This window comes from Electrona antarctica, assembly GCF_951216825.1.
Source record: "Electrona antarctica genome assembly, chromosome: 14".
Lineage (NCBI taxonomy): Eukaryota > Metazoa > Chordata > Actinopteri > Myctophiformes > Myctophidae > Electrona > Electrona antarctica.
The window spans coordinates 36,211,816-36,239,454 of record NC_136795.1 but is presented as its reverse complement, the minus strand read 5'-3'; the positions used below and the strand labels follow the sequence as shown (position 1 = coordinate 36,239,454).

The following is a 27,639-nucleotide window of genomic DNA, read 5'->3' as shown; positions in this document are numbered from 1 at the left end:
TGGTATGGTTCGGGTTCCCCCTAAAAAGGGAACCAGGAAGCGACAAGGGTTAAAATGTGCCAGTTGGCCTCTAGTACTCTGAGCCGGAGTTGGGGAGTTGGGATATGGACATTGGCCCCTGTCTCTACTTAACACCTCTGCTGCTGCCATAGCTTACGGTCGTAGACATGATAAGGTGTCTAAAATGACTCCGACAGACCGCTAAAGTGATCCACCAGCAGACGCAAAACTGCTTAAATGGCACATTCCCCGCCAGGAGGAGGAATAAGGGCCCAACTTGGTTTTCTGCAGTCTAAAAGTATAGTTATAATTCGTATTAATAGAGGGTATGCGCGTGACATCATCATCAAACCAGGAAGTTATGCAGGAACGCCTACTGAGTGGCAAAAAACGACTTTCTGGTCTCGACAGCCCATACATCCACACAGAAAAGTCATATCTGATTGCATTAAACAATGTTAAACAATGTTAAACTCACTTTGCATGTTGCTTTGCCACTCGATTTGCCACTCGATGTGCCATTCACTTTAAGCATGCGCATACTCTCTATTTCATGAATGATATCAAGGTGTAGGCGTTAGATAACAATGAAATAAGACTGATTTGAACCGAAGCTGGAGGTGCTGTGTCTGAATGCTCCAACTGAACAAGGAGAAGTACATTACACAGTGAAGGAAGAGCCAGAGATGTGAAATGTCAAGGGAGATTAACAATGAGCATTCCACAGAGGTTAAACTGCACAAGGAAAAGATGCACTGTGGAGTCAGGAGTGGGGGTGTGGGGAGACAGAGAGAGAAAGCGGGAGGCCTTGATGTGAAAGATGAGAGAAGCTATGTGATCTATAGTTAGTTACACAACTGCACTGGTACAAATCATTTGAATGAAGAAGTTATTGTGAGGATATTTATTATACTCTTAGTGAAAGATCTCTCATTCACACGTGGATGGTTTAGTTCTGTATGAATGGTGTATACACCGGTGATTCCCAAACCTTTTCATGTCAAGGACCCCCAAATTAACACTAATTAGCACCGCAGACCCCCATTTGAAAAGATATGCCAGCCAGGGACCCCCATAAGAGAAGATTTGTATGGCTCTAGCAGCCCCTTTAATTTCAAGGACCCTCAGTTTGACATGCATATTAGTCTACAGACACTATTTAATGGCATTTCTATCTCTGGGACCCCAAATTATTTTGTAAAATCAATGTTAATTTAACTCATAAGGGTCCATTTAGTTCCAAACCATCATTTAGCTGGGGACCCCCTGGAACTCCCTCAAGGACCCCTGGGGGTCCCCGGACCCCACTTTGGGAAGCACTGGTGTACACAAATTAACACTGCACTATATCAAATATCAAATCGTTATTTATTTGCTGTGTAATTTGTTGTAAAATCCCACATGCCCTTTCATGGCAGGCAGCAGCAGTACTATTCATAAATGTCTTCTCAGTGTTGATAATAAACCAACATGGCTTCAGGGAGGAATTAACATTTAACCCTCGATAATATCATGGGTCAAAATGTCAATTAAAGGTTAATGGATCGGATATACTATTATATTGTTTCAGCGGCACAGACCGGACCACATGCAACTATTATACTGTAGGTTTAATAGCTACATTCTTGTGGCTCAGCGGTCCAGGCACCTTGGCTGGTAATCCAGTCTGGCAGTGTGCCGCGGGTTCGACTCCCGATACCGAAGGGCCTTTACCGCATGTCACCCCCGTCCCCGTCCCCATCTCTCTCCCCATTTCCTGTCAGCCTACGGTCTGTCCCCCCTCTATAAAAAATATATAAAATAAAGGTGAAAGCCACAAAAAAACATCTGAGAGTGGATCTACAAGGGTCCATTTTCATACTATCAGGGTTAAATGAACACTAACTTCATATAGCTCGTCTATTGTAACCGGGGAACTGTTAAATTCAGTTTCTTTTACAATGTAAAATTTTGAGGTATTTGTACCAGTACTTTTTCTTCTACTCCACTACATCCCAGAGGCAAATATTGTACTTTTACTCCACTACATTCATTTGAAAACTTTACTAGTTTAATACTTTGTAGATTTTGATTATTATTAATAACCGCTTCAGCGTTATTGCATTGCGACGCATTGTAGATCTGCTATTTTCAAAATATTTGAAAACTTGAAATGAGACAACCTGCATAATGAGTACTTTTACTTTTGGTATACTTTAAGTACATTTTGATGTCAATACTTTTGTACTTTTACCCAAGTACATTTTGAATTCTGGACTTTTACTTCATAAACAGATTATTTCTATATTGCAGTATTGATACAGTACTTTTACTTAAGTACTTTTTTTTCCAGCACTGCATTTGTATATTCCCAGAGGTAAATTAACACCAAAGATTTTATATATTGACGGATTAATATGTATATTTAGAGTAAGTACCGTGACGGTGAAGGAGATTGAAGCGCCGATAGAAATCATATCCTCTGTCATCAAGTATCTCACACGATACACTATTTGTTAAATATAAACCTGGTATGTATCCGTGTCCGTCACTATCATTTTGAAGAACCCAATGCCCTGATGCGCTCTTCACATGAAGCTTCACACCAGCAGTGACCTTGCTTGGCCTTTGGCTCGTCTGAGGAAGAGCATTGCGCTCGAAACGTCACAGTCAACTTTTTTGTGCAAATAAAGGCACTTCACGAGTATCGGAGCCCACAGTGTGCGAGTACTTTCTTTTCATTATCTGTGCATACTACTACTCACCGCTCAGCACCTGCCCGGCCACCTTGTGGGGCAGCGGTGGCCGAACGGTTTGCGGAGCGGTCTTGTTATCGGAAGGTCGCCAGTTTGAATCCCCGGACCGGCACGTTAAAATTACCACCGCCGAAGTGCCCTTGAGCAAGGCATTGAACCCCTACCATGAAATGTTCTATCTGAGCAGGGTCTGGCTGTAAACAAGCATCTCGAGCTTAGTCCATTCACCCTGGGTAAACAAAGAACTTTGCTTTGCTTTTTGCCCAAGTGTGGGTTGGATGTGCATGTCTTTGTACTTTTTTCTTGCTTGGCCTTTCTCATTTTTATCTCTGACAATTTGACCTTATCCTCTCTTTTACTCCACGAGTAGAAGAATCTGTGGATTAGGTTAAAGCAGTGGTTCTCCACATGCATTTGGAGCCCAATCTGAAAATATTTAGTTCCAACGAACGCCATACAAGATTTGTTTTGTTAAAATGTTTCAAATGTAATCCTGATTTGACGTGTTTACGCGTTGTGACTCAGCTTGTACCGTAGATCAAATAGTCGATATATATATATATATATAGGGTTAAAAGTAGTTCAACTGATTTTGATTATATATTAACTATTGTTGGACCCCTGGGGTCCCCGGACCCTACTTTGAGAACCAGGCAAAGAAATGGAAGGGAACAGAAAGAAACTTAAGTCCCACTGTGGAACTAAGTTGCAGGACTCAGGAGGCCTACCTGTACCATGGATAGCAATGAGAACAAATCCAAACACAGAATATATACATTAGCCATGCATTATCACTCGGGTTCAAGGGTCGTTGTGACTTAGCACTGTGCTTAGAGCTTCTACTATGAAGCAGACCTGACAGGACAACGATGGTGTGTGACATGGAGTTTACTTACAGCCTGCAGCCATAGAGAACTTGGCATGGCGACTGACGCGCCTAGTAATTCAGTTTCGATGAGAAGCGAGGTGTTTATTTTTGACGCGCGGAGAAGTTGAGGGGCGACAACGCAATCGTTTTGTCGTGGGCGCGGTCCCGAGAAATTGTCGTGCACGTGCTCATTTCGTGCAATAATACCTAGACTGACTAGACCTGGATGTTGAGTTTTTTTACGCTGGCGTTGTCGCGCCCCTCATGAGCAGACAGCTGTCGTTGATCCAGGCGACAACGTCTTCATAACACGCTCCCTGTCTGAAAAGACCTTAAGGCTAGAACACACACACACACACACACACACACACACACACACACACACACACACACACACACACACACACACACACACACACACACACACACACACACACACACACACACACACACACACACACACACACACACACCATCCTTGAATTGTTATAGTTGCTCTGTCTCTCAAACGTTTCCCCATCAGGTAAGGTTCTGTAGTACATCCTACTATTATGTGCAAGTGTGCTAGAACAGAACAGAGCAGAGCAGAGCAGACAGTGGGCCTACATGTACTGTAGATATGGGGTAGCTTGTACCACAAACTGTACTCCTAATACTAAATGCCAGGCCAGGATGAAGTGATGTCTTGGTTTCTTCATTCAGATTGTCCAAAACATATCATAAGGATTAAAGGATGAATGACACCCTCACATCACATGCACATGCTGGTCAGTCTAGTTAGTACATGTGATTGTTATGACAGCTAAGTCCTTACCCAGTAGTGAATAAACACTATATGCATCACTCCATTGTGTTGTTTACTTACTTACGCCTTACACCCCTACTGAGGTATAGAGCGTCGCAGTCCCGCCTCCTACCCTGGACCAGGAAATGAAACCCAATGCATTATTCTCATAGACATTTCTTAAAGTATTTATTTAAAGACGGTTACGCCGCGGACAAAGCCAACTCGAGTCGTGACAACTCATGACAACACAAACAATATTTTGGACCAAACAAATAATTACAAAGAAGAAAAACAACAACAAAAAGTGTTGTAACCTGCCGTTTTTTTTTTCTTTGTCACGACTCGAGTTGGCTTTGTCCGCGGCGTAACCGTCTTTAAATAAATACTTTAAGAAATGTCTATGAGAATAATGCATTGGGTTTCATTTCCTGGTCCAGGGTAGGAGGCGGGACTGCGACGCTCTATAGGCCGTCGACCTGGGACCTCCAGAGTTCTCGGTCACTATAGCGTTCTTTTCAATCTGCGAGGAGGTGCATCCCATGTCTCTTGGTGTCTGCCTGGAGATCTCGCCGCCGGGTGTTTTTTGTCCGGCCTCTGTTTCTCTTCCCTTGGGGGTTACTCCGTTGTGTGGTGTAAATCATTTATTTCAATAAGATTTGAACAATACTGAGCAAGTGAGCAGTGAAAGATTTATAAATGTACAATGTTGGATAACTTGGATTCTGTCCCTGGACAGCCATCTGTAGTAGTGGGAACTTTGATTTGATTGATTTGGAATAAATACCAGCTCACCAACCCACATACAGAACAGTTTGCTCCAAACTAAAAGCTCAGTGATTTCAGAGAATCTCACAGGCTCCTCTCGTTGTGCTGAGACAGTCCCACACCCCAGGGCAAAAGATGCTTCCTTGCTTTCTCTGTTCACTGTTTACAGATGAGCTACTGTAGTCATACTCATTTTGTAGCTACTACGGTATATTTTGAAGTAGTAATGAATCAAAGTCAGATGTCAGGAAGTACTACCCGTTCATATTGGTTAGTATACTTCAAGGTGCTGTTGTCAGCTTATTGCGACCGCAGGTCGCAGTTAACTATGAAATCGTGCATTTCCCGTCAGTCAGTCAGTCAGTCAGTCAGTCAGTCCGTCAGTCAGTCAGTCAGTCAGTCTGTCCGTCAGTCAGTCAGTCTGTCCGTCAGTCAGTCAGTCAGTCAGTCAGTCAGTCAGTCATGTCCCATATGGTCATGCCTCGTGACATCATGTGATGTCATCAATATTGACCAGCAACTCTACATCTCACCTCAAACCTGACTGACTTGTTCTGACATTCCATATGTTGATCCTTCTCCATCCATCCTTCCTCTTCGATGTCTCCCTTTTGACTGATACCTTTCCATTCAAACTCTAGACGGGCCCACCCCAAAGTTATTAGTGCAGCCATGCCCGGCAGCCGGCGAAAAGTAGGGTTCTCAACAGGCCCGAAAATTAAGGCCCTGTACACTCAAGACACTGCCCCCGCTGCCACCCTTAGATCTCCATATATGGAGCTGACCTGTTCTGACAATTCCATATGTTGATTTGACCTAATCAAACCCTGTACACTCAAGACACTGCCCCCGCTGCCACCCTTAGATCTCCATATATGGAGCTGACCTGTTCTGACAATTCCATATGTTGATCTGACCTCATCAAACCCTGTACACTCAAGACATGCTCCATATATGTTGATCTGACCCCCCATTCCAAAGCGCCAGCGCTCGCCCAGCAGTCTGTGTCACCCAGGCGGATGCGTGCACGCGACCTAGGTCGCTTCTCGCTCTCAGGCGTCCTCCTGGTTATGCTGTCAAAAACTATTGTCTGTATAATCTGTAGAACAAAATGTCTCATCTGCAATGACAAACTAATGTGAGTCTGTGTATTCACTGCATGTTCATCTCAATTCTATATTGGAATGATGGTTATGTAGCCATAACCATTCCTAATCAGGAAGTGCGTAATCATTATCACAAATCAGCAAGTTGATGTCATTGCTATTTTGCTATACTTCACTTTGTGGAATTTTACATTAGTATGCAGGGGCAGTGAAGCCCTTTTTTTTTCTTGTCTTTGATAAATAGATGGTCATTAATGCAGGAAAATATATTGGACAGTTTTCCATGTCCAGTAAAAATCTAGTAAAAAACAAATATCATTAGAATTTCTTTCGCCATCAAAAACATCACCACCAGTTTAATGTGGACATTGTATAGAACATGGGTTCCCGAAGTGGGGTCCGGGGACCCCTAGGGGTACTTGAGGGAGTTCCAGGGGGTACCTAGCTCAATTTGAGATAGTTAGGAACCAAATGGACCCTTATGGGTATGTAACTCAGAGGGTGTACAAATGGACCCGTTAGGGTCCATTGTACACTCTCAGAGTTAAATTAACAGTGGTTTTACAATATAAATTGGGGTACCAGAGATAGAAATGCCATTGAATCGGGGGTCCGTAGCAAAGTGCGTGTGAAACTCCATGAAATTAATATGTTTCGGAATCACTGCTAGAGCCGTAAAAATCCTTCCTTATCGTGGTCACTGGCATATGTTTTCAAATGGGGGGTCCGTGGCCTAATAAATGTTGATTTGGGGGTCCTTGACACGAAAAAGTTTGGGGACCAGTCCACTGGTATAGAATACATTACATAATGTTTTAGAATACCCATAATGCAGTGGTGTTTGTCCTGCAGCCAGTCACCTTTGAGTTTCAAAAAGCATAAAGGAGAGACACATACAGTACATGGCAGAGGACTGGTTACCATGGTGATTTGAAGGCATCTACAGTACTTAGTGTCCCAGACTGCTGTCTCTCTGGGTCAAGGCGGTTTCTTAACAACAAGGTGTCCTTCCACAATGTCACGATGAGTGAAGAGTGAGAAAATCCACATAAGCAGCGCAGAACAGGGCCATTCCGTCAAGACTTCCATACAGGATGGAGGACTACAAGTAATCTTCACTCCAGTGACCCACTTCTCTCTCATTTACAGGGAGAGGCTTCATGCCAAGGCAGGGAACCTGGCCTAAAGAAAGCTTTTACTGCAGCGTGTGTGACAGCCCCTTCTTTAGGATGTTAAGCTATGGGGGCGATGCCAGAACTAGAGCTAGTGTGTGCTGAGACGATTGCTGCCTTCGAAAAACAAACCTTAACCAAAATAGACGTGTTGCCCTCTCAGTATGCCAGGCGCACGATGCCAGCCTCGAGTGCGAGCGTAGTGCCAAGGCCATGTCTCTTGATATCTTAGAACCGCCATTAAGTAGGCTCATGGGACGCTGGCTCTGCAGTTTCAGTCGCTCCTTGTTGTGGGGTCACTGGGGGATTTGAGGTCCGAGATGACTGGTTGTTGAGGTGATGTCCTCGTTTGTCGCTCATAGAAGGGTCTCTTCGTGTGTGTTTGCTGACTCCAGTCCTTGGGGCAATGAAGCCTTATTTTGTTGACACTTTAGCGGGAGCCCTAAATGCGGACATAGACTTCACGAAGGATTCAAGTGGAGTGTACATACGCTGCTGACATAGTTAGACTGTGCGGCCGCGCTTTAGTTCATCTGCCAGACCGAAACTCATTCTTAATCTGCTATCTCATTAGACACCCTTGAGCTTCTAAAGTAACCTAGATCTAAGACCCTGGGACTTTGATGTACTTATCCTATCAAATGCATTTTTGTCTTGAGGCCGTCCCTTTCAGAAAAGCCCCCTTTTTTTCAAGGCCAATTATTCCTCATGATCTCAGAAAAGCTCACTTATATTTATCTCAGCCTCACTGTTTCTGTAAACCATGCCTTATTTGAATCTTGCTTTATTCCCCTGCTGAAATCCAGCATTCTCCATTTTGCCAAAGGCATATACCCCACAGAAATTGTTAAGAAGATAGCAAGGTTGTCTGAATGTAAAGTCTGTGTTTCCTTTTTACCGGTATCTAAAACTGTATATTTTGTAAATATGTTGGTCCAATCCCTATTTGCCTTTTCAAGATGTACATATACTGTATGGTACACTATAATGATTACACAAATGCATGAGGTTGTAGAAGCACGATTATACTCCATCTTCCGCCACCCTTATCCCTAAACTAATTTGCCATTTTTTACTATTTTAGAAAACCTTTTAAAATAGTTCAAATATCCGATCTACAAGCTCACAATGTCTCGTTGTAGATCGGGTAGTTGAACTATTTTAAAATGTTTTTCAAAATAGTAAGAAATGGCAAATATGTTTAGGGGTAAGGATAAGGGTGGCACAAGATGGAGTATAATCGTGCTTCTACAACCTCATGCATTTGTGTAATCATTAGAGTGGAACATATTTATTTCTGTTCCATGGGGGGCGGGGCAGCATGCAACACAGTTCTCTAGCCTAAATCGAACCACTGACGTTGCAGTTATGTGCGCTATCCGACTGCACCCCATTCAACCAGTAAGCTTAGCTTACATAATGAGCGCGCTAATCTACACATTAACACAGATACATTGTTTGGCAAACGAAGTGCTGTCACTTGTGTATAGAAGTAATTCACATGTACTGATGACTCAGATCACAAGACATGGTATGTTTAGACAGTTACCCACCTGTGTTTTTTTCAGCTCTTAAAGGGCCACTTCACCCCTTTTGCAACCAGATCTTATTTTAATGATGTTTGGGAGACAAGAAACACTTTCCTGGGGTTTTTATGTGGGTAATAATGTGTTTTTAGATATTTCACTATTTCAAAGTGTCCATGGGCTCCGTGATGTCATGGACACTGGGCTCACTTCCTTCCTGGACTACATGTTGTCTCGGTAAGACAGCCCTACCCCTATCCACAAGGAGGAGCAGTGGACCAAAGCATTATGGGGATTGTAGTCCAGGAAGGAAGTGAGCCCTGTGTCCATGACATCATGGAGCCCACGGCCACTTTGAAATGCTGAAATATCTAAAAACACAAATTGCCCACATAAAAACCCCAGGAAAGTGTTTCTTGACTCCCGAACATCATTAAAATAAGATCTGGTTGCAAAAGGGGTGAAGTGGCCCTTTAAAGACACCCATTTTTAACATTATCTTCATTTAACTGGCTTATTATAAGAATACGCCATTTGTGTCTACTCCCTCTGTGTCTCAGAGGTGGGCTAGTGTGGACAGTTCTGAAACCTTACTCCATGTAATGACATCATCGGTTTCCTCCAAGGACATCATCGGTCGTATTCTCAAACAAGATTTCAAACTTTAAAAATGGTAATAATAATAATAATGAATGATGCAAGTGCAGTGACTTCTATTTTAGTGTGCTAACTTTCCAGGAAGAGAAAGGCATGTAGTAGTTTCCATTAGCTTGCAATACCAACCGATGATGTAATTGGAGTAATGTTTCTGAACTGTCCACACTCTACAGCCCACCTCCGAGACACAGAGTGAGTAGACAAAAATGGTGCATTAGTGAGGACTAGGAAACAGGAATGCACCGATATGGAAATTCTGGTCCGATACAATGTTTAAAATAAAACTTTGTCCGATAGCCGATACCGATATTGGTTTATTTAGTTTTCAATGTTATTTATTCTCCGTTTGTGACAGGGAAACAATACAATCTTCATTATAAAACATAACTGTTGGAAATCTTCAGCTTGGTAGGCTGCAGATAACCAACACACCAATGCCAGTGTTGGATTGATTCAACAACAGATCAGCCATGCCAAACATGTCAAACATTGGCTGATACTGATATATCGGTGAATCCCTAGTGAAGGACCAATTATACTGTGTAGATAAGGTTGAAAATGTGTACAGTGCTCCTTTAAGAAATGAACTATCTGACACTGCTGCACTGCTGGTGTTGCTGATCCAGAGCAACGAGGATGTTTAAGTGCATTTACATAATTGTTGTTTAATTACAGCAGCCCAGGGTGATAAGACAGCAGCATCCCCTGCTGGTAAGTCCTCTCATGACACCTAATCCAAGCCCACGAGCTGTTCCACCTAAATCCAATTTACACCATTGAGTTATGCATACAATGAGTGATTATGTGGTTAAACTGTAACCACTGAAAAACTAATTTCACAATTCATAACGTATGCATCATTTTATTACGGTTTCAATTTCTAATGGACTTTTCTCCCCTCTCTTTCTTTGTTTCAGACAAGAAGGGTAAGAAAAAAACAAAAAGGTTTGGTTTTTCCTTTGCAACGTGTGTGTGTGTGTGTGTGTGTGTGTGTGTGTGTGTGTGTGTGTGTGTGTGTGTGTGTGTGTGTGTGTGTGTGTGTGTGTGTGTGTGTGTGTGTGTGTGTGCGACTGTGTGTGTGCGCGACTGTGTGTGTGTGTGTGTGTGTGTGTGTGCGTGCGACTGTGTGACTGTGTGACCGTGTGACCGTGCGTGCGTGCGTGCCCATATCATTATCATCCTCCTCATTCTCATTCCAAAGTGCTGTATGTTTTCCCCTCATCCAGAGAAGCCAGCAGAGGAGGATGGTAAGACCTTCACATCAAATAAATAATCACAGAAGATGTTCTTCTGTGGGAAATGGGACTGAGAGTGGAGCTGCATGAGTGTCTCTCGATCTGTCACAGACGCGTCACATTTATTGCTTGAAAATGTGCTGGTTATTGGCCAACGGCGCCGAAACATAAATTAGGGCTTAGCTGTCAACACGCAAACACTTGACCGAAGCCCTTGCTCCCTCTCGCAATGCATTCACATTAACACACCTAGAAAGGTGTGCAAATCTCTGCTAGGAGGCATGCCCTAATAATAATATAATAATAGCAATGTAGTAGCAGTTAAATTTCTATCTAGTGCCATGAAAGAGTAGTGTGACATGTGAGTACCATATTCTGTCTCTGCGTCTCTCTCTCGCTCAGGGGCATGTAATCACAATGTTTTGGGGTTGTGCACGGGGGCAATGGAGCGAGGGGATATACAGTTGGGTGCCACCGATATTGTCCCTTATTATTTGACCCATTTAGGCCTGACCTCAAAATTTTAAAAAATCCTTCTAAATCCTCCAGTTTTCTGAAATAAATATTTTCACGATTTTTCAAAAATAGCAGACCTACAAGCTTGTAGCGCGCCACTCGGTGGCGCGCTATGAGCTTGTAGATCTGCTATTTTTCAATAGCTAAATTATAACATAATGTTTAAAACACCAAAAGGGGTTCCCGCCCAAAATGGGTTAACTGTCCTTTTGCGCAAAAAGAAAAGGATATCGATGGCCTCCAACTGTACCCTAATTCCTAATAAATGATTCTGATTGCATAAACATATGGGCGCTGTGGAAACATCCTTGGACACTGAACACATTTAAATGGTGCATTTATATAGCGCCTTTATCCAAGGCACTTTACATAGATTGTGCAATACATTCACCCCATTCACGCACACATTCATACACCGATGGCGGCGGAAACCATGCAAGGCACCAACCAGCACATCAGGAGCAATTAGGGGTTCAGAGTCTTGCTCAAGGACACCTCGACACTAACTCTGGGGGAGGCTGGGTTCGAACTGGCAGCCTTGCGGTTACCATCCAGCCACTCTACCCCTGATCCACCGCTGCCCCTTTAAGAGTATAGTGCCGCCCCTTTAAGAGTATAGTGCGGCTTGTTGTCATCATCGCTGGGACAAACAAAGGATAAAGTTACCTTAGTTATTATCAAAGAGGTGGTTATGCGTGTGATAATACCACGGTGGCGGTATCTGGCGAGGAGTGATACTGTGAGCTGATGAGTTGACGACAGACAGGTGTGTTCACTGCCAACAGGAATGAGGTGATGATGAGGTGACATCACATGGAACAGGTGCACAAGAGCAATGCGCATCGGTGGAAAGTACAACTAAGTACATTTACTACTACTGTACTTGAATACAAATTTATTTTCTTTTTTTTTAACTTTACATGCGGTTGTCCAATTTTCAGTACTTTTACTTCTAATCCACTACATTTCAGATATGAAATATTGTACTTGTACTCCACTACAGTTATTTGACAACTTTAGTTATTAGTTACTTTGTAGATTTGGATTATTATTACAAAACATTAACCACTTCAGCCCTGTATACATTTTAGCCATTTGAAAATAGCCATTCTAGCGGTCCAGGCCCCTGCAGGGGTTCGATTCCTACCCCTGACGGACTTTGCTGCGACATGCTTGTCTCTAGGCCTCACTCAGACCTTTACTGCATCGCTGTATGCTTGTTGGATGAATGTTGTGTAGTGTCATGGCCGCCCCAATGCATTTCCAATGGAGGTCACATGGTTTGACACAACATTTGTGTTGTGTGAGGGGGAGGGGGCAGTCGAAACACAGCTGAAAGCCATACAACAGACCATGTGACCTCCATTGGAAATGCATTGGGGCGGCCATGACACTCACAACGCTGTAAAGGTCTGAGTGAGGCCCTACAGTGTGAAATGTGAATAATCTTTCCGCCAAGCCTATATATGTACGGCATAGCGGCAAGACACATGGCACAGAGACACAGTGGAGAGATAACAGATCTATATGGTATATAAATACATTGGTATAGTCATTCATTGGAGCAATGCATCAACGCGGTCACCATACTGGTCCGGTCAAGTTGCATCTCCTCCTCACACTCGTATGTCTATAGGGCATAGCAGTGGGCGTGGTTTTCTGGTTCCACTGACAAATCTCCAATTAATTTTACAAAAACATTTATATCAATTATTTTAAGCCTATAGAATCAAGCCATCCAGGATACTGGTGAATCATGACCAGTACCTTTTGATTCTGTGAAAATAAATAAATAATAATATTGAATTATATACAGTATACTACTAGTATATACCCTTTGTTTTGCGTTTTTCATTTTCATTTTTTCACAGAATCAAATGTTTTATGGTCATGACTCCCCAGGCTCCTGCATGGATGGCTGGATTATAGGCTTAAAATAATTGATATAAATATGTTTGTAAATCTCTATGGGAACAATGAATGGCCGATTTTTTCCGTGGAACCAGAAAACCACGGCCACTGCTATACTCCATTGAAACAATTACTCTCCCCAAAATGACATACAGTTGTTGTCATGGGCCGATTTGATGCTGGTTGGCCTAGTAGTAACCTACAGTATAGGTGAGAGTAGTTGTACACACACACACACACACACACACACACACACACACACACACACACACACACACACACACACACACACACACACACACACACACACACACACACACACACACACACACACACACACACACACACACAGGGCCGAATGAGCAGACAGTAGTGTTTAGCGCGCACTCATTCTCCACTTATTCATTTTGACTCTTTTTGAGGACATGTTTTCACATTTTTTTTAGCCGCATTGATTAAAATGAATTAGGTGCAAGCAGCAATCTAGGTTTTGTATTAGTTTTCAACAAGCTTGTTTGAGTGTGCATGTGTGTGTGTGTGTGTGTGTGTGTGTGTGTGCGTGCGTGTGTGTGCGTGTGTGTGTGTGTGTGTGTGTGTGTGTGTGTGTGTGTGTGTGTGTGTGTGTGTGTGTGTGTGTGTGTGTGTGTGTGTGTGTGTGTGTGTGTGTGTGTGTGCGTGTGTGTGTACACGCGCATGCGTGCGTGAGTAAGCGAGCATGTGAGTATGTGATATGTGTGTGTGGCGGGGGTGAGTGTGTGAGTGCATGTGAGTGTGTATTTGAGTGTATTTACGTACATACAAGTAGTGTGTGTATGCATACAGCAGCCATGCAGCCTGCGTACGTACATCCATTTACACTAGTCATTTGGCTGCCATACATACAAACGGCTCGTTGTTACAATGTTTACATATCTGACATGCAGTAATATGTACTGCTGGAATGGCCAGTGATGGAAAGTAACCAAGTACTTTTACTCAGGTACTGTACTTAAGTACAATGTTGAGGTATTTGTACTTTACTTGAATATTTCCAACTTCCACTACTTTTACTTCTAGCCTACTCCACTATGATCTCAGATCCAAATATTGTACTTTTACTCCACTTCATTTATTTGAAAACTTTAGTTACTAGTTTGTAGATTTTGATTATTATTACAAAACATAACATTAACCACTTCAGCCCTATACATTTAGAAATTTTTAAATGAGACATTTTGCATGATGAGTACTTTTACTTTTGGTACTTTAAGTACATTTTGATGCCAACACTTTTGTACTTTTACTCAAGTACATTTTGAATTCCGGACTTCCGGACTCAGGGGCAGCTGACAGCCTATTAATTGTGAACAGTGCTAATAATTTTAGTGACAATTTCCTACATTGGGCTGAACTATAGCTTTGATAATGTAACACTGGTTCCCAAACAGTGGGTCGGGAAGAATTTGTGGGTCGCTGACACATTTTTATGGGTCCCTTTATTTTTTGTTTCCAACATTTTGTTTTTCATTATTATTTCAAAACGTTAAAAAAGCATAAATTAGAAAACAAGCTCACAGTGAGCTTGTAGATCTGCTATTTTCGCTAATTTGGGTCCCTGGGAGACATCAAATTTCTCTTTTGGTTCACACGCTACAAAGTTTGGGAACCACTGCTATTGAATATTTATTGACAGTGATTTCAGGCATACACTAGTATATAGAACATTCCGAAATATTTAGTTACATTGTCATGTGAGCTTCCCATAATAAAGAGGGATTTGATTTATTTGAGCAGATGTGCAACTTAGGACTTCCTTCGTTAACTTTGGCACTTAGCCAAAAGTATATTATGATGTAAGGGAATGTTTAAATGTACAAATGTATTGCTTTACAACTGGGTTTTTAAATCATGATTGTCTTATTCCTGTTCTGTTTCAAATCAATGTAGAATACTTTGTATGTTTGCAAATGTACAACTTTGATATAATCATCAGCAAGCTGTTTATGGTATTTGCTTACCCATTGGCTGGAGAAGATCCGTTTGTTGTAGTTATTGTTGTTTTACAAAGACACAGACATTTGTGCGTATGCTGAGAAATACTAGCCATAGATGGTGCCAAAGATATACAGTACATTGTATGATGTTACCTCATATTCAGAGCAGGACCGCGCTATATACACTGATAGTACACTATATACACTGATAGTAGTGTGTTTTTGTTTTACCATAGCATAGGTTACACCTGCTAGGGTACAAGATTGTTTTGTTTTTGTCTGAAAGTGCTGCTTAAAAATGTCAAATTGGATTTTCAGCAGTGCTGAAATAATTGTCATTTTTGCAGAAAGGAAAAAGGGAACGGAGGAGTGCTTCACTGTACAGTCTGTTCTTACTGTCTGGGATCTTTGCCCAAAATAAACTCATTAGATTATATCTAGTCACAGGAAAGCAGCACTACTAGAAAACACTACAACAACTTGAGCCCAATTATATTACCATATGTATTATTTTTCTCTTCTTGCAGTATAGCCTTGATCAGAGTGTCATTAACCTGGTAACTGACTGGTGTCTCAATTTTCTCAAAATTGAAAGATGTTGTTAGGAATTGCAGATCTACAATGTCACAATGCTTCAAAATGCAACACAAGTGAGCTTGTATAAAAAGGCTACAATATTACAATAATCAGACTGACAGACAAATCATAAGGTGGTGGATGAATGATACCCTCACGCATGTTAGTTAGTCAGCCTAGTACACAGGATTTGAAAGACAGTAATGCCTTTCCCTTTCCTAACGGTGAATTATTCCACAACAACCTGAAACTCTAATCACCAGGCTGATTCTAAGAATGCCTTCTAATGAAATGAATTGCATATTTTATTCACAAAGTATAGCAGTGCAATGAGACAGCAAATGGACGAGACGTCGTCCCGTGCATGCGTGCGTGCGTGCGTGCGTGCGTGCGTGCGTGCGTGCGTATGTGTGTGCGTGCGTGTGTGTGTGTGTGTACAAAGCACTTGTGTACACAATAGATTTTGTTGTTGCTGAAGCTTTCAGTCGGTTAGATTTTCCACTTGGCGTGAGATGCTTTTTGATTTAGCAGAGCCAGAAGCCTGATTTATAGTTAGTTGCACGTTGGTCCCGCGCACCGAAAATAGCAAATCTACATGCTCACACAGCTCGTTGCATTGCGAAACGTTGTGAGCTTGTAGATCGGCTATTTTCAGTGTGCGACACGATATATCGGCCCTCTGCTGAAGGTAAACAATAGGCTCAGTTGAAAGTGCACAAAAGACAGTTTGAGTCGCCTGCAGTGAATAAAAGTGTACGTTCATGGATGATTGTTTGCTTGTTGTTATGGTTATGCTTTCCTGTAAGTCTATTAGAATAAATTGTGCTGCCCCATTCTGCACATCATGGTTTAAAAGCCTTTTGTGTCGTCACTCTTTAGCATTCAGAGGTTTATCCTTTTTTTTGCTTCTATAGGGAAATTAATGGAAATTGCCCTGACAATAGTTTGTGTTGAACTAATCTCTCGAGACAGATTCAGAGCTCTGCAGCAGAATCTGTCGGCAACCACGTGTAGAGTTTTATAGGAATGTCATGTAAACAAAGACACGAGCGACCGGAAGAGGAGCAAACAAACCAGAAGAAGACTGTTCCTGTTATCCACATTCTATTGGGCGTCGCCCACAGAGTCAAATTCAAAAGAAAAGATGACATAGTTCAACATTGAACTATGTCATTAATATAACTGTGTAGAAATAATCATTTCCCCTTCTGTTTTAGGACCTTTTTTTATTACAGTATTTCCAGTTTCCACACAACAACTAAGCTATATTAATGACATAGTTCAACGTTGAAGATGAGTGGTAATCCCCTTTAAGGCTGTTATTTTAATCTACTATGAAGCTATCAGGTGCTTAAAAAAATATACTGTACAACGTGGCTTTCCAACTGAACACCACATCATGTTTTGTGCGGCTTTGTTCACAAACTAGTAACTACAACTAAAGATTGGACAGAGGCCAATCAGGCCATGATGTTATCAGACTCTTGTTTTGTTCTTTATAGACATTGAATATAACATATTAAATGAGAAAGAGTAGAAGAGGTTGTGCGTGCGTGCGTGCGTGCGTGCGTGCGTGCGTGCGTGCGTGCGTGGTGTACAATTAGAGTGGGGCGCATGGAGATGCAGTGATGCAATTTTCTGCAATTTGACATATACAAAGACTTTGCGGGGGAGTTCTTTTTAAACTTCACTAAATCAGTTTTTGGACACCGTAGTAATAATCTCCCACTATATTTTAAGGTAAATACTGGATATTTAGAGTTTTTCATGTAAATGATTTGTTATGTTATTGAAAGTGGAACTTCTACTCTACCTTCTACACTGCTGGCACTTTTTCTCAGCCTTGAAATCACTATAAATCTCACCTAACATATACTACCTCTTGCACTATCAATCTCCTGATTTAGGCCAGAACTGGTGCTTTCTGCAGTTTCTTTTAAAGAATGATGACATTGTCTGCTAAAGTTTGATCTGGAAATATCAAACGGAATTCAGTTTTTTTCTAACTATAACAATGCTAGCACAAGTATATGGAATGCAATTAAGTGTGTATTACAAAATGCATTTCATTTTCACATGCAACACATACGCAACATAAGTTGTAGGCCAATGGTTCCCAAAGTGGGGTCTGGGGACCCCCAGGGGTCCTTGAGGGAGTTCCAGGGGGTCCCTAGCTAAATGATAGTTTGGAACCAAATGGACCCTTATGGGTTTGTAATTCTGAGTGTATGGAACCAAACAGACCCTAATGGGTCCGTTTGGTTCCATTTGTACACTCTCAGAGTTACATTAACAGTGATTTTATAAAATAAATTGGGGTCCCAGAGATATAGAAATGCCATTAAATGGAGGTCTGTAGACTAATATGCATGTCAAACTGGGGGTCCTTGAAATTAAACGGGTTGAGAATCACTGGTCCCTGGAATATCTTTTCAAATGGGGGTCCGTGTGCTAATTAGTGTCAATTTGGGGGTCCTTGACATGAAAAGGTTTGGGAACCACTGCTGAATAGGCTACAGTTCTTCTCATGCTGTTGCGAACTTTTGGAAGAAACCAATAGGAAAGTGGCTGTGATTGATTCTTTTGTTAGAATGAATGAAACATTTGAATCATAATATGAAATGAGCATAGCTACATATTATAAAAGATGATCATAAAATAATATAAACATCCTTATACCAAAAGCTGGTGGTGTACTCCCCAAGCTTGAATGGGCATGACATCTGTGAAAGTGTGTGTGTATGTGCGTGTGTGCGTGCGTGCAAATGTATGTGTATGTGTGGGAGTTAAGTGCACACATCTGCAGCCCCATCAATCTAAATTAATGTGTGCCACTCTAAATTCATAGCTGTGTAAACCTGATGATGTGAATAGAGACAATTTGCTGACATAATCTGCTTTTATTAAGGTCTCATTATTCCTTTATTGTGCTGACCACAGAGGGTCTGGAACTGTCCTCATTTAATGTACCGTTCACTATAGGTGCAGACCACACCTCTAACAACTGAATCCATATTGTATTCTTAGTCTCCTGTCACACAAAATTTGCAAAAGATCAATTCATCGATTTTTGAAATTATTTAGCCTATACAGAGGGTCACGGTGTGAATCAATAAGGTAGGACCCAAGTGCAGAACAGGGAGGCGCAGAGGCAGAGAAGTCTAAATGCTAGCGGGTTTATTCCAAAATCCAGGATACAAGGCAACATCACACTTAACATAGAACAATGATCTGACAAAGGAAATGAAAAACCAGGGGAGTATAAATACAAAGACACAGGTGAACTCAACAGATAATCAACACAATGATTGGCTAAAAGACTAACAAGACAAGGTGGAAACACTGGGGTAATCAGGGTACTGGTGAGACAACACGGGTAACAAAAGCAACAGAGGAAGCCAAGGGACCAAAAATACTACAAAACAAAAGCACAACAGAAAACGTCACGTATCGTGACACAGAGGGTATGCACGTGACATCATCATCATACCCAGAAGTTATGCGGGAATGCCTATATACTGAGTGGCAAAACAACCTATACCTTCTGGCCTTGACAGCGCATACATCCAAACAGAAAAGTCCTGTCTGATTGTATTAAACGACGTTAAACTCACTTTGCCACTCGATTTGCCACTCACTTTCTGCATGCACATAGTGCCCTCTATTGGCATGTCATACATGCCCATTGCCCAAAATAGGGACATGAGGTGGAAAGTGTTTACAGTTGGGTGCCACCGATATTGTCCCTTATCATTTGACCCATTTAGGCCTGACCTAAATCCTTTTCACGATTTTTTAAAAATAGCAGACCTACAAGCTCGTAGCGCGCCACTCGGTGGCGCGCTATGAGCTTGTAGATCTGCTATTTTTCAATAGCTAAATTATAACATAATGTTTAAAACACCAAAAGGGGTTCCCGCCCAAAATGGGTTAACTGTCCTTTTGCGCAGATCAAACAAAAAGAAAACCTCAGCAAAAAGAAAAGGACAATATCGATGGCCTCCAACTGTACGTACCCAGCCCAGTGTCTATTCTAGCTAGATGACAGTCATTTTATAGGCAAATGTGTGTGTGTGTGTGTGTGTGTGTGTGTGTGTGTGTGTGTGTGTGTGTGTGTGTGTGTGTGTGTGTGTGTGTGTGTGTGTGTGTGTGTGTGTGTGTGTGTGTGTGTGTGTGTGTGTGTGCGTTGCGTACGTACGTGAGTGAGAGAGAGGTGAGTCACTGTTTGCAACACATTTGAGTTTAGACCTTAAATTCTTGTGTCAGTCTCATTGACACGGCTCTGCATGCTGTAGAGGGTAAGCGCGCCTTTCTGGTTCAATGCAGGTTTGAGTGTGTGTTGTGTGTGTGCGCGTGCGTGCGTGGTGTGGGTGCATGTGCGCACTCATTTTGGCTCTATTCATCTCTTAAATTGTCGCAAATTCTCATTAACAGAGCCCCAGCTGTCTGAAGAGAGTAACCGTTATTCTGTGATAATTATGTATGCGCGCGTGTGTGTGTGTGTGTGTGTGTGCGTGCGTGCGTGACTGCGTGTGTGTACAGGCGTGCCAGCGTATGTATGGAGTGCTTACATTATATCGGCAACCATTACCAGTCATTTAGCCTCATTTGGTCCAATTCATTTGCTGAATCTCTGCTATTCTTCATTAACAGATGCCCAGGATGCTTATGCTTAAGTGCTCTGCTGTACAGGGCTGTCATTTATGTAGTGTGTGTGTGTGTGTGTGTGTGTGTGTGTGTGTGTGTGTGTGTGTGTGTGTGTGTGTGTGTGTGTGTGTGTGTGTGTGTGCGTGTGCGTGTGCGTGTGCGTGTGCGTGCGTGCGTGAGAGAGAGAGAGAGAGAGAGAGAGAGAGTGTGCTGTAATGCAGTACAGTATTTGTCTTGTCTATTTTATCATCCATGGAAACCGCATGAAACTGTGTACTGTAGGATTGTTTAACCCTTGGTGATCTGGCGCTGCATTCATTTCATTATACTATAGCAGTCGTTTCTTTCCATTCAGTCAACAATGAGCCACAGTATTTATAAAGGAAAAGAAACGACGGCCATTCTCCATCGGCATTTTTTGTTGTGGTCTTCCCGTTGCGTCGTCAACCACATTGTTACTGTATGGCTACTGTAGCTCTCTGTCAGTCTCTGTCACGCCATTGGGTGTCACTGTGTGTGGACATCCATCACTCTGGGCCGACAGATGGAAACATGCACATCTCTAAGCCATCATTTGTTATTATTACAAAACATACGTTAACCACTTCAGCCCTATATACATTTCAGCCATTTGAAAAATAGCCGATCTACAAGCTCACAATGTTCAATTGTGAGCTTGGAGATCGGCTGTTTTCAAATAAATTTTGAACTTGTGAAATGGGTAAAACGACTACTTTTACTTTTGGTACTTAAGTACATTTTGGCACCAATACTTTAGTACTTTTACTCAGGTAAATTTTGATTAATAACAGACTTTCACTTGTAATGGAGTAGTTCTACATTGCCGTATTGATACTTAAGTAACACATGTGAGTACTTTTTCCACCACTGGAAGGTATACCATCATCATAATAAAGCTATAGGAGCTGGTCAATCAGGAGACGCAAGCCTTTAATATTTGTGAAATGGATTTAATAATATGAAATGGATCACTTTAGCAGGTATAGAGAATGCCTGATTATGAGCAATCGAGTATACGCTCCTGGTTGGGGTTTCGCCAAAGCATCCGAGTGAAGTTATTATTCTGTTAATATTTGAGCAGCTGAGACGAATAACAGTCTTAAGTCCATCATTTATTCTGACCCCTCCCCGAAAAGGCCTGTCCTGAGTAACCCCATATCCGTCATTTATACATTATGGATAATTAGTGTGGACTTACCGGTAGGCTGTTATTCGTCTCAGCTTGACTTGAGTTGACTAGGTATTATAAATGACAAGAGATATATACTGATGCTGGGTATATATTGTGAGCGCTGTGTGCACGAGTGGACATAATGTCTCAGAAATGCGGACATGGATATGTTATGGAATGTTTCTGCTGTTTTTCTTGTGTAATATCCTTACTGGATATTACTAATTTACAGTATGAACAGTCTTCATACTGTAGTTGTTTACCCATACTGGTTGCTTCTTGAATTGTACTTCTTACTCCGATTCCATTGGACGTATAATGTACCTGTTGCTCATGCTAGGTCCCGGGTGATGGTCCCCGGAGACAATTCAGTTAATTTTCCTTTAGAAAAACGTTAAAATGATGCAAGCACGGATGTAAAGTTTCACCAAGCCCAGGGCTAGAAGTTTACAGTCTGGACAGTCTGTTATACTGTCCTAAATTTGAATTGGGGCTTACAGAGGTGTTACAGAGCTGGCAGTCAATTAGCCTCACCCAGCTGTTCTCCAAAAACCCATAACTTCCATCCCAGCCCCGAAGGACAGTGAGTGTCTGGAGTTAATATCACTTAACGGCTCTCATCCCAAACCACAGCCAGTTTCCAGTGTGAAAGTGTAAGTGTGTAAACATTCAAAAATGTCCCCTGGGTGCCATTCCAGGATCAGATTTTTACCTACTTAACATTCTAGCTGAAACCCTTTAAATCATCCTGAACATCTGAACTTGGATCTGTCCTCAGGGGAGCTTTTGATTAAAAGATCAAATTAACTGAGCCCATAAAAAACAGAGCGAGCGAGAGAAAGTGAGAGAGGCACTAGTGGTGTGACTAAATTTATGAAGGAGCATGACCTTACCTGACACCTGACCCTGGTTCCATTCTCTCGACAATATCGTACCTTTCATCCAATGGATGGACTACCCGAGGCCATACTCACTCAACTTGATTGGTCAACCAATGTCCCTTTATCTTTACCTGCTGATGATTATCTAAAAATTGTCTTTTTCCTTAGAGCTCATGTCTGACTCAGAAGGTGAGAGAAATGAGAGTCCACGTTAAAAAAAAAAAGATCGTTAATTCAAGTCCTACATGTGAATAATAATAATTAAGTGATTTTGAATTAAATTACTGAAGCCATAACTCATTAACAGATTTGTGGGTTTTGTCTTCTTTCTTGTTTTTTACAACAGTGTGAAAAATATAAAGTTTTTATTTAGGATGACAGAAGGTGAGATGTGTTGTGTGTGAGAGCACAGTGATCTAACGTGTGAGTGATCCTCACCTGATGTCAGGATTGTCACAGGACCAATTAACACTTGTCTTTAACAGCACGGATACAGATACTGTACAGACTGATGTGTTCCCCTCCGTTTTTTTCTCTCTCCTTTCTTTTCCTTCTGCAACAGAATTGCCTCCCGATGGTAAGAGAAATGAATAACATTAGAGTTTATTTCATTTTTTCCCCCGTCTTTTTTCACGACGTGTATTCACTGACAAGCAAACACCTGCAGGCCTTGCATCAAATGACTTTGGAAAGAAACAAGTGAGGCAGGGACGCTAATTTGTATAGACGGTCATAAGAGCGGTATATACACATGTGGGGCAGTGTGAGTTCTGCTGAGGCAGCAGGGGGTGACGGGGACCCCCAGGGCTTTATACTAGTTCTGCTCCTTTTTCCCCTCAACACCAAATATCACAACATGTCACGGGGTAACATGACCTTCCATACCTGACAGGCTCAGCCACAACACGGCGTGTTGTGACTGAACCCCAAAATAGGGACTCTATATGGGCCACAGGGCTCAGGAACCGTCGGTTCCAAAGGCTAGCTGTAGATCAGCATTGGCTGTAGATAGATATTGGTGTAGAGGGGAAAAAAGTACTTTTAAGTATAGTACTAGGTAGTGGTCTTAAAGGAGAAATCCATGCTAGAAGGCTTTCTTACCTTTCTTATCTTTCTTTGTAGTCGTTACGTCCCCACCAAAGAGGTCCAGGTGTTTTTTTGTGCAAAAACTCCTTATTGGCTATTTCCCCTACCATAAGCCCTCAATGAATTGCATTGAATTGAATGGGAATTGCATGGGGCTATGGGGTGTTGTGCTAATTCCCTTATTTCCATCGAAATAAGTAGTAAAGTGTGCCGTTTGGGATATTATTTACATTATGAAGAGAGGATATATACAAAAAAATTATAATTTTGAGCGATGGAAATAAGCGAATTAGCACAACACCCCATAGCCCCATTCAATTCCCATTCTATTCAATGCAATTAATTTAGGGCTTATGGTAGGGGAAATAGCCAATAAGGAGCTTTTGCGCAAAATCACACCTGGACCTCTTTAATGGGGACATAACAACTACAAAGAAAGGTAAGAAAGCCTTTTAGTGTGGAATTCTCCTTTAAGTATAGGATTTAAATAGATGATAGCAGCAGATAGATGATTCACACCAACCAGCGAGATCAAAAGAGATCCACTTAAAGTGTTGATTTGGCCGTTTGCTTGGTCCGATGTCTGTACTGTATGTTGTATCTTTGGTGATTGAATCCCAGTTCCTGTCGTAACTGTGTGGTGTTGGCCTCCCTCTACTACCTCATCTGTCACAGACATGGTTCCAGGGGAGGAGCCTCAGATGTGCGAGGGGACTGGTCTGTTTGTGCTGAAGCCAGAGAGTGCGACCGCTACCAAAGGTACCATCCATTCCACACACTGTGAAAGGACAGTTCACCCATTTAGACATGACGTCGAAATAAAAAAAACGTTCGCTCTGAAAGAATATATACCTATTCAAAGATTTGTGCCGCATTTTTTACGATTTTTCAAAAATAGCAGACCTACAAGTTCATAGCGCGCCACTCGGTGGCGCGCTATGAGCTTGTAGATCTGCTATTTTTCAATAGCTAAATTATAACATAATGTTTAAAACACCAAAAGGGATTCCCGCCTCTAACCAAAAGAAGGGTGTTTTATTAACACTGGAGTTAAGATAAACACTCATAATTGTCTCCGCCAATATGATATGTAAATGTAGCATTATAGAATGCTACTAATTAATGACCCCATGGCAGTGTAAATGTGTGTAATTGTTAAATAATCAGCGTGTCTCACCCATGCATATGGCAGGGAAGGACATCACCTTTGTGGCGAGCGTAGACTCCACGACGCTGGCGAGAAAGCCTGTCATGAAGTGGTTGAAGGGGAAATGGCTTGACCTTGGTAGCAAAGCTGGGAAGCACCTGCAATTCAAAGAATCTTATGACAGGAACACCAAGGTCTGTGTGTCTGTCTGTCTGTCTGTCTGTCTGTCTGTCTGTCTGTCTGTCTGTCTGTCTGTCTGTCTGTCTGTCTGTCTGTCTGTCTGTCTGTCTGTCTGTCTGTCTGTCTGTCTGTCTGTGTGCGTGTGTGTGTGTGCGTGTGCGTGTGCGAGCGCGAGCGTGTGTACTGTGCATAGCCACGTTTGCCCATCTTTCTTTCCAGTCTATGTTTTCATATGCATGTACAGTGCACGCTTATGTATATATTAATTTAACTGTGTGCATTTCGCTCGCCAAACATTCCCTCCCTCCCTCATTCCCTCTCCCCATCAGATCTACACTTACGAGATGAGCATCATCAAATTGGTGGACGGAGACTCGGGTGGATACCGCTGCGAGGTCACCGCCAAAGACAAGACCGACAGCTGCCATTTCCAAGTCACCGTGGAGGGTGAGGTTTTCTCAGAGACGGCTGCAACATAATCACATTATTGTCATCTTCCATTTGGATGGATCCCCCGCTCCCCCCCCCCCCCCCCCCCCCCCGCTCCCATGTAAACCAGCCCTGTCAGCCAATAACTCAACGAGTGCAATGCACATTAGATCCCATCATTTAGTGGCTTAGCGGGGGTCATCGCTCCATTATTCCTTCGCCAGTCGCCCCGCTGCGTAATGAATTAACCTGGTGGAGCTCTCACCAGTATGCCCCTCCTTTTCTGTCTCATTTCAGCCGTCCAAGAGGAACAGCAGCAGGCCAACCTCATGGACGCGTTCAAACGATCGTGAGTGTTGGTGCACGACCGGCGGCGAGGTTTCTATTCAACGTGATACCCGTCACACTGTCTCCCATATGCTCCTCTGTAGATCTCTGCCTTCTGGGCATCTGTCAGCCTGTCTACGAGTATCTCTGCCTTTGCGTGTGTGTGTGTGTGTGTGTGTGTGTGTGTGTGTGTGTGTGTGTGTGTGTGTGTGTGTGTGTGTGTGTGTGTGTGTGTGTGTGTGTGTGTGCGTGTGCGTGTGCGTGTGTGTGTGTGTGTGTGTCTGTCCCTCCTCAATCCGTGGCTTCTGTGAGATTCGATCACACCTGTCACGTACTACTGTCTGCGTCTGCTGTCTGCGTTTCAGGTTCACCTCAGGTCTCTGGTGTTTTAGTGTCTTTGTTGGGGGGGGGGGGGGCTGCGTCCACGTGTCTTTGTGATGCCGTATCTATTCTGTATCAGATTTCCTCTATATCTCTCTCTCTTCCCTCCTCTTTCTCTCTCGCTCTCTTTGATTGTTTTAAGTGTGTAAATGCATATATTCAAGTCTTCCTGGGGGTTTGTCGGTCTGACTCTGCAACACGTGTACACTAAAATCGTCAGTGTTCAGTTCACTCTGAGAGTGTAATCGTTGACCCAAATGGATCCACGTTGGGTTCATTTTTACACCCCCTAAATGAACAATGAGGATTTTACTGTCAGCCATGTCCTGCTCCCATGTCCATTTTATATGGGCTGAAATCAGCTCACCGGGTTTCCATGTTTTTAAACACTGTATTCCTTTCTTTGATCAGAATGCAGGTTAAAAAAAATGGGTAAGATGAGAAACACAACATGCACAAGAATGTCTTCATATTGTGTTTGAGGTGTCTGTGTGTTATTTCTGTGAGATATCTTTATGAAAATGAGAAAGAGACAGAGAGAGAGAGAGAGACAGAACGGTGATAAATGAACCGCAACAATTAGCCCAATGTCAGAAACAGTCTCCACTGTCTTCTGTCAGGAAGTAAGTAAGTATGGAGAGCACCATCTCCAATGGCGGGGCTAAACTGTGTGATTTATTTACACTGTAAAGAGTGTTAATTTTAACATGAAGCTCTACTGATTGCTGTAACGGTGTCTGTCTTCCATTTTGATCCAAAACAACATCTCAGGATTATCATGGAACCTTCATGAAGCCAAGCCTGGCCCCTAATGACTCTAAGGCCTGTCCTCTTGTACCACCATTAGACCACAATTACACACAAAATACTGTATCTCCAAATCTAATGGGTGGATTTCCATTAAACCTGCTGAGCACACAGAAAATCAACCCTACTTTCCTCTACTGCCACCCTTAGGACAAACATTCCACTTGTAAACAAGTTATATCGAAATCAAATGGGCAAATTGCCATGAAATTTGCTGAGTGCATTTGTGCACTGAAATACTTTTTAAAGATGGAGTGCCGTGATTTTTGTATTTGTTCCAGTTTTTCATGTGTTTATGAGGTGACAGTACTTCATTAGACCTCTTGGTGTGGTTGTTATGTGCAATGATGTCTTCCCTTTGTAATTAGGGGTTCTTCCTGGAGGCTGAAACCTTGACAGTCAAACGTACCAATGAAATAAACAGTGAAATCGTGACATCACAATATTACCCCCTCCCCTAACCCTTCCCCCTTTATCATACAACCTCAGCTGTGGGTGCGGCTTCAGTTCAGGTGGATCACCACCCACCAGCAAACAAGGCTATGTGAGGAACTGGTGGGCGTGTCCACATAAAAACGACATTTTAACAAATACTGCACACTTTTTAGAACAGATTCTTCCTCCTTATATAACAATAATACCTGATGATCATGTTTTAGGGTGTAAAAGAATCACAGCACTCCATCTTTAACAGTATTTGTGAGGTTCTTTGTGAGTAAGTATAGTATAATATAT

General features: G+C 42.3%; 1 protein-coding gene across 4 annotated transcripts in view; it reads left to right on the top strand.

The window, feature by feature from the left end:
• Nucleotides 1–27,639, top strand: part of mybpc2a (myosin binding protein Ca) — an 82,535-nt gene that overhangs the window by 24,241 nt on the left and 30,655 nt on the right. Inside the window, exons 1-7 of one of the 4 annotated variants that reach the window (XM_079521678.1) lie at nucleotides 10,848–10,863; nucleotides 22,716–22,736; nucleotides 23,110–23,124; nucleotides 24,309–24,392; nucleotides 24,826–24,974; nucleotides 25,290–25,407; nucleotides 25,687–25,738. In XM_079521678.1, the coding sequence (XP_079377804.1) occupies nucleotides 22,721–22,736; nucleotides 23,110–23,124; nucleotides 24,309–24,392; nucleotides 24,826–24,974; nucleotides 25,290–25,407; nucleotides 25,687–25,738 (434 nt within the window). In that variant the 5' untranslated portion in view covers nucleotides 10,848–10,863; nucleotides 22,716–22,720. Of the gene's footprint in view, nucleotides 1–10,847; nucleotides 10,864–22,715; nucleotides 22,737–23,109; nucleotides 23,125–24,308; nucleotides 24,393–24,825; nucleotides 24,975–25,289; nucleotides 25,408–25,686; nucleotides 25,739–27,639 lie in introns of those variants that run through there. The other 3 variants (XM_079521677.1, XM_079521679.1, XM_079521680.1) reach the window with 3 other exon arrangements.